Genomic DNA, 13,320 nt, shown 5'->3' on the forward strand with positions numbered 1-13,320 from the left:
GCGTTTCTGAAAAACTATTTATTCCAATTTCCTAGTAAAAAATTTGATACTGGACAGTTTAAGTCCCAACTCCCCAAATCAAAACTTTGCCCCCAAACAAACCCCCAAACGGACTTTTTTTGGTTCAGGTTTTCATGTTTTTTAATCAAAGAAACGTTACATTTTCATTTTCACAATAAATAACCATGCTCATATGACTCATTCGTCATTTTCTTTTATCTGTTGTTGAGGAGTGAAAGAAAGGCCTGTGTGCAGTCCCGCGTCCGTTCTTTTCTGCACTTCCTCCTCCTCCTCTTCCTCCTCGTGCCGTGCTTCACACCAGAACAGCACCAGAGGACGCAAGGCCTTCAGAGTCTCTTTTTTTTAGTTGTTTCTGTTTTCTTACAAAATATAAATCCAGCCATCACTGATGCATTCTGATGATGAGGCATCTGTCCAGGTGAATGGGACTTGATTGATGTTGGGGTGTGTGTGTGTGTGTGTGTGTGTGTGTGTGTGTGTGTGTGTGTGAGTTAGTGTGTATAAGAGGGAGTCGGGGGTTGAGTCTCCAGCTCACATCTCTGTTGTAGCGGTGTATGTCACTGTGCGTGGGCCTGAACAGTTGAACAGAGTGTTGGCATCTAATGACAGAAACGCAAAGTCCTCTTTCTGCACAAAGGAACAGATAACGGTGCGTTGACGGTAAACATGGCGTCTTACATTAGGGGGGGGGGGGGGGGGGACGACGACTTCGGGGGCTGATGGTAAAGAGGTCATGGCTGTGACCTGCAGCTGCCGTAAAACTCGAAGGGGGTCAGAGTCCAGACAAGAGAACATGTTAAACCTTTCACACACACACACACACTCACACTGTCACTATCATTCAGACAGCCATTCACTCATAACTCGCACAAACACATACTCTCACCCACGACTATCTGACTTGTACAACATGTGTACACAAGCCCTCAAAAACAAAGCAGTCAGCACATCTGCTCACTAGTGCCCACACGCTCAATGTCACTGGTTCACTAGTGCACTCACTCACTCCTCTCACTGTCACTGGTTCACTAGTGCACTTATCACTCCTCTCACTGACACTGACTCACTCACTAACTCCTCCGGCTGAGCTACTCTCCCCCCCACCACCCCCAGCACTGTCCAGCGAGGATGAGGAGACATCTGCTGTTTAGTCCAGAGTAATGAAGGGTTAGGTTTGGCCTTATCTCTATGGTGAGGAGGACCCTGTTTGACCCGTCGCCAAGCAACACCCTCATGCATGAATTGAACTTGTCTGAAACCTCTATTATAATACAGAACAAAATTAAGTCTTTATAGTCCCAATCTTCTTTTGCAACCTACACCTTTATATTTTTATTTACAGTTAAATTTTTTTTTTTCTGATGCAATCGGTGTATTTTATTTAACCTAATGTCAATCCCAGATGACACTAATGGTATTTTTTTTGCAGTATTTGGCTCATTAAAAAGGGAAGAGATGCTGCTTTAAACAAAAGAACAGGAGTAGCGTGATGAACAGACGCGTAAACGAGAGGGGAAAACTGAAAAACAAGAGGCGAGAAGTGTGTAATGAAATGAGGGGGTTGGGGGGGGGGGGGGGGGTTAGTTGCTCAGCAACAATTCCGTTGCCGTTTCCACATCCCAGGATTTAGACGACAAGGCCACTATTACTGCATTCTGTGAACAGAAGGAAAAAGAGAGAGAGAGTGAACTGTGTGTTCCATCCATAAACACACTGTTGACATGATGTTATAAACACACTGTTAACATGATGTTATAAACACACTGTTAACATGATGTTTGAGGTTGTGTCCCATCATTCCCTATGTCCCTATAAATTCTTCAGGTACTTTCAGACACAACTAAACTAATCTGAACTGCTCAAAAACCCAGGAGTTTAGCATACTAAAAGAATGCTACTTTGAAGGAGGGGGCATACTAAAAGGATGCCACTTTGGAGAGGGCATACTACAAGAATGCTACTTTGGAGAGGGCATGCTAAAAGAATGCTACTTTGGAGAGGGCATGCTAAAAGAATGCTACTTTGGAGAGGGCATACTACAAGAATGCTACTTTGGAGAGGGCATGCTAAAAGAATGATACTTTGAAGGATGGGGCATACTAAAAGGATGCCACTTTGGAGAGGGCATACTGCAAGAATGCTACTTTGGAGAGGGCATGCTAAAAGAATGCTACTTTGGAGAGGGCATACTACAAGAATGCTACTTTGGAGAGGGCATACTAAAAGAATGCTAATTTGAAGGAGGGGGCATACTACAAGAATGCTACTTTGGAGGGGGCATACTAAAAGAATGCTACCTGGAGGAGGGGGCATACTAAAAGAATGCTACTTTGGAGGAGGGGGCATACTAAAAGGATGCTACTTTGGAGGAGGGGGCATGCTAAACAAATGATTCTTTGGAGAGGGCATACTAAAAGAATGCTACTTTGGAGGGGGCATACTACAAGAATGCTACTTTGAAGGAGGAGGCATACTAAAATAATGCTACTTTGGAGGGGGCATACTACAAGAATGCTACTTTGAAGGAGGAGGCATACTAAAATAATGCTACTTTGGAGGGGGCATACTACAAGAATGCTACTTTGAAGGAGGAGGCATACTAAAATAATGCTACTTTGGAGGGGGCATACAACAAGAATGCTACTTTGGAGGGGGCATACTAAAATAATGATACTTTGGAGGGGGCATACTAAAATAATGCTACTTTGGAGGGGGCATACTACAAGAATGCTACTTTGGAGGGGGCATACTACAAGAATGCTACTTTGGAGGGGGCATACTAAAATAATGATACTTTGGAGAGAGGGCATACTAAAATAATGATACTTTAAAGGAGGGGGCATACTACAAAAATGATACTTTAAAGGAGGGGGCATACTACAAGAATGCTAGGGGGCATACTAAAATAATGTTGTGGTATATGCAGGTTTAACTGGCAGTTAATTAACCTTGTGCCACGAATGACTAATATGGCTCCCTCTTGAAAGATACTGAATTTCTGCAATGAGACAGTTACCATTGTACTTTCAGACATTTATATGGGTCACTTCCTAATAAACTTCACTAATTCCTTTGTATCTACAGTGTATTGGTGAAAAGTGTGTCCGTTTCATGTGAATGTTCTGGAGGTTGGGGGTGAGAGGAGTCAACTTACTCGGTCGAAGCCCATGGAACAGAGCTTGTCAATCTTGCGCGTGTATTCGGCGTGGGCAGTAGGAGCACCAGCGTACGCGTGAGACCAGAGCCGGGCCGTCTGCTTAAACATCTCACAGTCCTGCTTATACTACACACACACACACACACACACAGACACACACACACACACACACACACACACACACACACACACACACACACACACACACACACACACACACACACACACACACACACACACACACACACACACACACACACACACACACACACACACACACACACACACAGAAACCAACCAGTCATTAACATGGCAACTTCATATGAACACAATCATCCCTGCCTAAAACTTAAAAACTGACACAATGTCCTTTTCAAAGAATTCAGCAGTCCAGCCCCTGTTAATGGGTTGTGTACATATTTCATTTTACTCTTGAAGAAAGGGACTTTAAAGTCCTCTCTTAGAATACCCCACTGGCTTGAAAGAGTTCCTCAAAACATTCTTATCCACACACACTTTCATGTGCTCTAGAGTGTTAAACATCTTCACCCCTTGGGTCATGCAATCAGAATGGGTTTGGTGGGGTTTTCACTTGGACTCTGTGGTTTCTCATACCTGATTGGCTACCACAGCATCCTGTGGGTCATCTGGTTCTGCAGCGGCCAGAAGGGCTTGGAGAGAGAGCAGCACTGTCCGCAATGTCATCGCAGCCGCCCTAAAACACAAACACACTTAGTTAGCAGACATACTTACAGTACAGTGCACACATGCATGTTTTCAGTATATGTGCTCCCTCATCTCTTTAGTCACAAGGTCCTAGTCCAACTGGGTCAGATTTATATAAGGAGAGTTCAGTCTGGTTCCAACTCACTCAACTCACGTGCACAACTCACAGTGCACTGCACACATACATGTTTTCAGTATATGTGCTCCCTCATCTCTTTAGTAAGAAGGTCCTAGTCTAGCTGGGTCAGATTTATATAAGGAGAGTTCAGTCTGGATCCAACTCACTCAAGGTGCCTTTTTTTGTAAGGCCCCTCCTGCCTTCTCCATTTGCCTGTTCTTTGAGACAGTGGTATTGAATTATCCTCAACCCCCGTCTTTAGGAGGTGCTTGGGTTTGTTTAGAAACTTCAAACGTGCTTAATGGTGTAATTATTCACACCCACGTTCAGTCTCCAATTCACAATGGTTGTCTCCAGATAGAAATGTTTGTGCAACCCTGGCTATGGGAGAGTATGCACACACCTACATCTACTTTCTATACCTACAGAAACAGCGTAACCCCACACATCACAGCTCCTGTGCCACACACACACACACACACACACACACACACACACACACACACACACACACACTTACCACTGGTCCTTCAGGATGTCCAAGCAAATAGCTCCAGTCACAGAGCTGATGTTGGGGTGCCAGATCTTTGTGATGAACCTCACCTGACAGACCAAATGGTCAAGAGGGAAATAGAGACATTTAGATCCTACACACAACTACACACCACGACTTAAAACAACAGCATGCTTAAAGCCCTTGATTCTGGTGAAAAGCTGTTGATATTTGAGCTCAACAGACAATCAAATTACACCCCTCCCTAACGTTCTCCTGAAGCAACGTGTTGATCGTTTGGAGTAGTGTGTGACTGTCTTAGCCGCTTGGATTATTTCCCATTTTCAAAGCCAGGACCGCACATGAACAACTTTTTTGGAGAGCACATATTGGACAGACAGCTAGAGGAACGTTGATGGCTGAATCCAATAAAAAGTGCAAAGGATTCTAATGAAGAGAGTTTTTAGAAGATTACACTCACACATCACAGCAATGACGGGGTTTTTAACAACTTGACACTGTGTCTACGTTCTGAATTATGTGCAGTTAAGACCTTAATTTTCTATTACAACACATTATCATCTCTCATGTTGTACGGCAGACTACACTTTACAATAGCGGTAAAGGTCCAGTACGTAGCAGAAATTTGTATCCAAAGCGACTCACACAGGCATCCTGCAGTGGCCTGTATCACCACCACCCAAGTGATCTACAATAAATCTATAAGTTTCACTTGGATGTGGTTTTGGTCTTGGTTAGACATCTATTTGTCAGCATGAACTGCATGAAGTTCCACTGTGTGTAGGTTGAGGTTGTATAGCCCACAGTAAGGACACCCCATCACTCCCATGATTCCTTACCTTTGGAGGGTTGAATGGATATGTCTCTGGAATTTTAATCTCCAGCTGAAATCGCCCACCTACATATGGCAACACAAACAGATAGTAAGTGACAAATATGTCATGCCCCAACAAGAAGCCTAACCCATAAACACTTAATCCTTCAAAATAACATTCCATAAGTGCTATGAATATATTGGTACGGAGTGCGGCCGTGAGTGTGTACCTTCATACGGTGTATCTGGTGGTCCTGCGATTTCCCCACGCAGTTCTGTGAAGTTCTCGTCCACAAGGTCTACTCTGATCTGATTTTTACTCGTCTGTTGAAAATGTGGAAGGAATAAACAGAGACTATCAAGGAAGATACACCCCAGAAAGAGACATGAGTCGCGTGGGTGCCATTACCAACTTGCATACGGTTATTAAAAAAAATCAGTGCCTTAATGTAATGACAATGTCAATTTCAAGGTTACCTGTACCACTAAAGTGAAACATTCGTTGATCGTGGCAACACAAATAGTAAAAGCCAAACCAATAGCCAGATAGCAAAGTGTCGTTAAGGCCACAGTGCCCTCAACGTAGCATCTGGTGCTACATTGATTAGCTAACGTTTGCGGACTTCAATATTATTTTGTTTCACAATAGGAACAAAGTACTGCTAATGACATAACCGTGTCCGTGGCTGACATTCCACATGTGTAAACTCAACAGACCAGATCCCGATTTTAGTGTGACGTCTGACAGTTATGTTAGGGATCTGTTAGCAAGGTAGCACCACTATGCTAACGGCCCATGAGCGTAGCCTACGACAGATGACATAAGTTAGCGTTGGTTAGCCCTAGCAATAGATACGGTAGATGAAGTACGACACGACAGTGTTGGCGGATACACACAGATTTGCTTGTTTGTGTTTTAACATTGCATGTCATCCAGATGCTTTGTCATTCGTATCGCTTGTCTTTACACATAATCTGTTGCCAAACCCAACGCAGATGACTTGCTAACTTAGTGTATTTAGGGCCTTGCTTCACATTCTCGGTAGTTTATGCTATGCCAACTTGCCTACTAGCTCGCTTGGCTGGCTAGCTAGCATTTTCTCTAGATGTTCACATCATATTGAATTCTGTAACAATAACGTTGCACTTTAAACCTGGTTTATAACAAGTCTTAGCATTCGCTTTAAATCACACATAAAGACAAACCTCTTCGCTTTTTAAAACTTCCTTGAACTCCCTTTTAATTCTTTGAACTGCGATGTTAGCCATGGCTTTGCCGTGTCCTGGTCGGGCCGCAGCAGCAGCTACACTCTGTTTCTCTTTCGGGACCCCCCCTCTCTTGCGCTCTTTCGTTCGGTCCTCTTCTCTTTCAGCCTTTTTACCCTAAAATAGTACACCCTGTAAACAAATGCCTAGCCCCCTATGCGTGCGCACAATGTTAGTCTGGAAAAATGATGGGTAATAATCAGCAACATAGAACTAGAACGTTTCACTGAATGTTAAGCAACTTGCTCTATGGAAAGCTTGTATTGTCCAGAATATGTTGAAATGATTAACTGCAGTTGGCAAGCTTCAGTGGCGGTGTCGTGTCATGTGATGAAAGGCTCGACACAATTTTGAATGTTAAATATGTCAAATTGTAGCTGGCTGATAAGCACACAGGCGTAACATTTTAAATTATGTATTTTTTTACTTCATCAAAGCCAGGCTGTCCTACCAGTATTCATTTTGGTCCTCAACACAAACTATCATCAACTAAACGTCAGCTTTTTACAAACTCCTGTTTGTAATTCTCAGTTGATTTTAAAATTAAAAAAGGGTAATATACAACAATACATATTACGTTCTGGTTAGCGAACGTCATGGCTTCCTGAGTTCCATTTTTTTAGTTAAACAGTGTGATCCCCTTTGTCAAAAGCATCACTAAAATACACACAAGGATTTTTTTTTAAGGAAATTGTCCACAAGTGGTGTTACAGATGCAGTGTACCAAATGATGAGACTATGTCTATGCGTTGCTTTTCAAACTGTTCTGACTTTACATGTCACCATGTGTTAACAGTCAAATGTTTTACAAAATGTCTCATTTTTCTTCTTCTCAAGCAGAGAGCTAAATGTATCTGCTGAATGAAACGTGTCCTGCATAGTGCAGGATTACAATAGGCAAACCCCAGGTTGGTTGCTCATGATGACAAAGGTTAGATATTCACAATATTCACCAAATGGTAAAGACACAGAAACAAGCAAACATTCATTTAAAAGAGCTTCTGAATTTGAGGAATAATAATTTTGCTGCTACAGGCAGAAGAAGTGTAAAACAGGAGTCTCCAAACCATTTGACAGTTAAAACTGAAAAGCACTCAATGTATATCCCACAAGTAGCCTACATTGGTGGCCAGATCTCATTCCTGTCCAGTTTCCTTCCCTCTCTGCTATATCCTTCTATTTCTGAGGATTTGATTTCCCAATGTAATACATCCCACAGTTAAGAATGATGGTGAAGGTCTAGTAATCATTGCCTGTGTCTGGTCTTTGGTGGTGCATTTCTATATTATACATGAGTTTATTCCACTTTTAAACATGCAAACCATGTTCTGCTTTTACCAATCATTACTTGCTGCTATGCAACTTTTACTAATTTAGCGCTTAAGCATAGCACCACGTCGATTGGATGAAGCATCTGAGATGAACGCGAAAACCCATAGACATGTATAGGCGAAAACCGGCTTGACGCCCCATAAACTAAAATCTCGCGTGACCCATCGACGTGGCTGATGAGTAGCCTAAAGAAAACAAACCAAACCAAACCAGCTGTCGTTTGTGGATAGTGTAGCTCTACCTTTTGTGTTAGAATTTTGTATTCTTCCTGTCAAATTGCCATTTAAAACGAACGCATATCATTTGCAACATCTATCCGTTGAAATCATCAAGTAAGTTGCATGGTCGAATCATTGTGTCGATAATCAGTGTCTTACTTCAATAGCTGTTTGTAGGCTACGCTACTAATGTTTTCAAATGATGTTAATGGACGAAACCAGTTATCTTATGTTCAATATTAGGCCTAGATATTTTTAAATGCAAAAGGTCCATACTGTCATTCTGGACGACTTGCGATGTTTGCTTCTTTACTTTGACATTTTTTAATAACAATTCTTACAGAGTTCTTTACACTTTTGGCAGCTTCGGCTATTTCATTTGTATGTAGGCTACATACAGGCAGTGACAACTTATATCACGTCGGCTGAATCCGTTTTTGACTCTGTCTTTTAGGGGTTACCATAGTGTTTGTTATAGATCACGAAGTCTCAATTTATTCTGCTCCTTTAGTCTGTGTGAGAAGTAGCCTGGGTGAATGGAGAGAAATGGTATTGCCCGTTTGAAAGCTTTTGTAAACGAGTTGACACGGACATCCGGGTTGGCATCCTGTGTACTATCTAGATGGGCCTGACCCACATAGCATATTTGCATTCACTGACAGCTGCATTCTTAACAAATAACCTCATATTTGACCATCACAGCACATCCTGGTAGACCAGCTAGATAATAAACCTAATGTTCAGCTTAATGACAGAAACGTAGAGTAGAAAGTATGTGAAACTCCAATAGAGAGTTAACAACACCTTTCACAGATAGCCTACGTTTAAAGACTTTGGGTGAAACGTCCCTGTTCAGAATCCCTATGCCATAATTCATTCTAACACAATTCTTGGGTTGGGATGAGTTGTAATAATAGTCTGCTTTGTGCGTTTGTACTCTTTTTTTTAGCTCTCTGCAAAGCAAGGGATTTATCTGATCATGCTGTGTTTGAACATTGAATGCTCAAAGAAACATCGTAGGGACTGTTTGCATGTTAATACTTGTTCAGCTATAGGTTTTCGCACTAATCATTGATTAAAGTGTAATTTACATTATGTGCAACAGAGTTGCTTGCATCTACACTGCTTAATGAGAGGATTTTCAGAAATCAGATGGAGTGTTTAATGAGAGCCCATTACACTGACGGGAAAAGAATAGTCCCTGGGGTAGTTCTGGCTGTGTTGTCCCAATTTGCCTTTGATTAACTATGCATTCAAGTCTCATGTAGGCTTGAGGCAAGATTTTGCATGACCAGTGTACAGGGATATTATGAATGAGTGCACAGATGTTTTTAATAAAAGCTGTTGTTTTATTGGTTTACCCATTTTTTTATGTGTGTTTGCTGTTGATGCAAACTCATGCTAAAGAAGCCTCAGTGGTCTGTACAATATGCAAACACCTTCCTTTGCCCTAACAGCCCTCCCTGTGTTAACACTTTGCTTTGTGTATTTATCAAACAGATATGGCAGATGGATTTGACCCCTGTGAATGCATCTGCTCTCATGAGCATGCCATGAAGAGACTGATCAACCTGGTGAGTTTGGATCTCTCTCTCTCTCATATACTTGTTGGAGCTTATTGTGCTCTTTTTAATCATGTATTCTATTAAGTCTTTTCAGAGTATAAGTCTGTTCCTTTTCAATACATCAATTGACTTAATTCCAGCAATACCTTCATTTTACACCTACCCTTCATTGTATTTTCATGGTAAGCATGTGAAAATGTACCAAAAGCTATCGCAGCACATCGTCACAACTATATCAGCAAAAGACATACATTGCCATGCTAGCAAGCCTTTTTATCAATGACCGCTGTCATGTTTTTGGTGTTTGTTGCATGCCTTTTCAGTAGTTAGATTTGCTTGTTTTCAAACCCAAACTCCCTACTTCTTAAGCTATTTCTGCAGTATCTTTGTTTTGTTGGTTGAAGTTAGTGTTATAATCAGCAGGGGGAGCCAGTAGTATACTCTTCTCAAACTTACACCTAAAAGAGAGCTGCTCAGTGCAAACAACTATTACAATTATAGTTTGGGGTGATTAGTTCAAAATGGCCCAAAACAAGTCCTCCAGGGCTGATCTAGTTGGAATGGAATATTGTGTAAGAATTGAAAATAAATGCAAAGATGAATGGCTTCATGAAACAGTTGTAATACTTTTCCGATAACCACAGAGCCTGTGGTAGTCTTGTGTTGATATCATTTCAGCCTAATCTGGAAACATTGTTCCAAAATAACCCCACAAGGCAGTGTAGATATTCTCTTTTCTGATATGTGTGATGAAAGTTGTTTCCTGATGCAATTAAGACGCTTGCTCGTTTGCAATGTTTTGCAGCTGCGGCAGTCCCAGTCCTATTGTACAGACACAGATTGCCCTCAGGAGAGTATGTCCTCTAATAATACTACCCAAGGGTAGTTGCACATAGAAGTAGTCATATTTTCACACATAGACTGGCATACTTAAAAATACATTCAAAAACCATAGGCATATTGTCATGTTCTAATGTAGCCATGTACTTTATTCAGGAAGGCATTTCTGGCCTTGTGTTAAATATTGTGCTAATATTTAAATTTGTTCTTAATTTTATTGTATTATTATAGTTCATTTCTAATATGTAGGCACTCTGAGATTCTTTGGAAAGAAAAGTGCGTTAAAAATAAAATGAATTATTATTATTACTTGGGTGTTAAATACGGCTGTAAGTATTTTAATGTATTTTAGAGAATTTTAATCTCTCAATTATCCACTGAAATAGTTTCTTACATAATAAAACTTAATCATAGTGCCAGCCTCAATATCACTCATTAGGTGCTCATAGTTATTGATAGTTTTAGATATGCATAATTGTTTTCTGAATGAAATGAATAGATGTATAATTTGTAAGTGATTTCATGAAGTATTCCCCTTAGCTGACTCATAAGCAATCTGATGACTTCATTTCCCTATGTGTGTGTAGTGCCTGGCCCGAGCTCTTCAGCTGGTGAAGACTTCACCGTGCCGATGATCATCATGGGGTGGATGGTGTTGGCAGCTATCCTCTTCCTGTTACGCCCCCTCAGCATGAGGAATGGGCCTGCAGACTGCAGACCCCACCATGTAAGTGAACAGCTCAACTACCATCATAGGCCAGGCAAAATAGCCTTTTCAGAAAAAAAAATTCGACTGTGTATAGCTCATTTGCATATTAAAATTCATTTTCAAAGAAACTTGTAATACAAAATATTGAAATTTTCATGGGTACTTTCATTGTGTAAATTTTTTTGCCATGCATTATTAGCACACATCTCAGATTGATGAGAATTAAACATATTTCCTCAACTAGGATTTCTTAGGACTTTTAGTATGTTGTTCTGGACCACTCAGAGAAATGATCTATGCTGAAAAAAATATTTTTCAATTCATTCTATTTTTGGCTCCAAAATGGGCTATTTTGCCTGGCCTTTCTTGTCTGGGAATTCCCTGCCCCTTCACTGCATTCCATTTGTTCAGTTGGTCTGGCCAACTCTCAACGGCGCTCCACTTCAGCCATCTGATTGGACAGTCCTTTAACCAATCAGACCAACGATACTATACAACGATACAACGATCGGTAATAAAGCAAACACATATTTTTTCTGTATGAATTGTTCCAGGGCAAGTTTCTGTTCTGTTTTCAAAGAAAACTTGCCTTATCGAAGTTTTGCGGTGCTTCGGCGGCCACCATGTCCAATGTTTAAAAACTCTCCGTGCAGTAGATTTTGTAACGTAGCCGTGGTAAATCCGCCAATGGCGCGCCAGGTAGCCAAAAGCCAGTTTGTGATTGGCTCCAAGGATTCTGGAAATCTTGAAATGAACGGCTATCCGAAGTTGACCAGACCCACTGCAGAGGCAAAATCAATTTGGCCGGAAGAAGTGGGGCGGGACTTCCCAGACTATGGCCTATCAGTACTACAAACTACAGTCTCAGAATCTCATGACATGAATAGTTTTCCTCTTCAGTGTATTAGTTCTGTGACATTGATTCTGTATCTGAACTGCAGTAGGTATTAGTATGAATGTACATGTGAGTTTGTTTCCATGTAAGAGTGTTTTTAACCGCGTCTGACATGCTTATTTGGATTGATTGCATATTGTATTTCTTTCTTGTAGACTGAGCACAGGGACCCACCTGCTCCTCCTGTGGATTAACCATCGCTATGGTAACTGTTTTACCACTGGCTAAGGACCTGAGCTGTAACCTCTGACCTTGAGCAGCCATCACTCTGTAATCGTTCGCTTTATGACCTTTAATAACAGCTCCTCCGCTCAACTGTGGCTTCATATTCTCTTCTTAAGCACTGCAGGTGGCTGTTTTTTAGTGTGTGTGTGTGTGTGTGTTTGTGTGTGTGTGTGTGTGTGTGTGTGCGTGCGTGTGCGTGTGCGTGTGCGTGTGCGTGATGTGTTTGTGAAACGGAAACAGTTACACCAGGGTGGAGGTTCTTCACATTCCTTTCTGATGTCAAATGGGGTGAATTGGGGTTCTTGTGAAGTCTAGACCGGAATAAAGTCACAGAGGCAGACCTTTGAAGGACCCCACACCCTTCCCCCCAACTTTAATGTTTTGCACATGTTTGTAATGAGTCAGAGGTGTGATGACGTTTGTACGGTCTTATTTCAACACAGTGCGCGTGTGTGTGTGTGTTTGGATGCTATGTTACTAACTAAATCATAAAACCCTTCAAATTAAAGAATGTATGAGACATAGTGTGTGTGTGTGTGTGTGTGTGTGGTATGTGTTCGTGTGTGTGTTTGTGTGTGTGTGTGTGTGTGTGTGTGTGTGTCCGCCTGCATCCAAAGCAAACGAATCATGGGTGGAGTTTAGTTTTATCGAAATCTGGGCAGACCTTTTGGAGACATGTTCGGATGATGATGTTATACCCAGTGGCTCATTCACGTCATAGTGACTACCGCAACCTCAGATGGCTGTGGAGACTATGCCTTATTAATCAGATTGTACTGTTGATTGTTTTTTTTTGTTTAATGATTTAATCATGATTGTTCTACATAATGCTATACAAAACACTGTATTCATATCACAGAAAGGGCTTGTACTATGCACTTTTCCTTATCTCTAATAAAGATCTTAAAACATAACGTTGG

The 13,320-nt window shown here is 41.3% G+C and overlaps 2 protein-coding genes across 2 annotated transcripts; one reads left to right on the plus strand and one right to left on the minus strand.

The window, feature by feature from the left end:
• Window positions 1–130: 130 nt before the first annotated feature.
• ube2kb (ubiquitin-conjugating enzyme E2Kb) lies at window positions 131–6,879 on the minus strand. The gene is made up of 7 exons (XM_080858932.1): window positions 6,557–6,879; window positions 5,581–5,674; window positions 5,376–5,434; window positions 4,543–4,625; window positions 3,794–3,893; window positions 3,176–3,304; window positions 131–1,676 (listed from the first exon to the last, which is right to left on the minus strand). The coding sequence occupies exons 1-7, from the start codon at window positions 6,617–6,619 to the stop codon at window positions 1,602–1,604; spliced, it is 603 nt and encodes a 200-aa protein (XP_080715058.1). The 5' UTR covers window positions 6,620–6,879; the 3' UTR covers window positions 131–1,601.
• Window positions 6,880–8,145: 1,266 nt separating this feature from the next.
• Window positions 8,146–13,314, plus strand: smim14 (small integral membrane protein 14). The gene is made up of 5 exons (XM_080859766.1): window positions 8,146–8,280; window positions 9,667–9,740; window positions 10,537–10,585; window positions 11,159–11,298; window positions 12,331–13,314. Exons 2-5 carry the CDS (start codon window positions 9,669–9,671, stop codon window positions 12,367–12,369), a joined length of 300 nt encoding a protein of 99 aa, XP_080715892.1. The 5' UTR covers window positions 8,146–8,280; window positions 9,667–9,668; the 3' UTR covers window positions 12,370–13,314.
• The last annotated feature ends 6 nt before the right edge of the window (window positions 13,315–13,320 follow it).

This window comes from Sprattus sprattus (assembly GCF_963457725.1).
Source record: "Sprattus sprattus genome assembly, chromosome: 20".
NCBI lineage: Eukaryota > Metazoa > Chordata > Actinopteri > Clupeiformes > Clupeidae > Sprattus > Sprattus sprattus.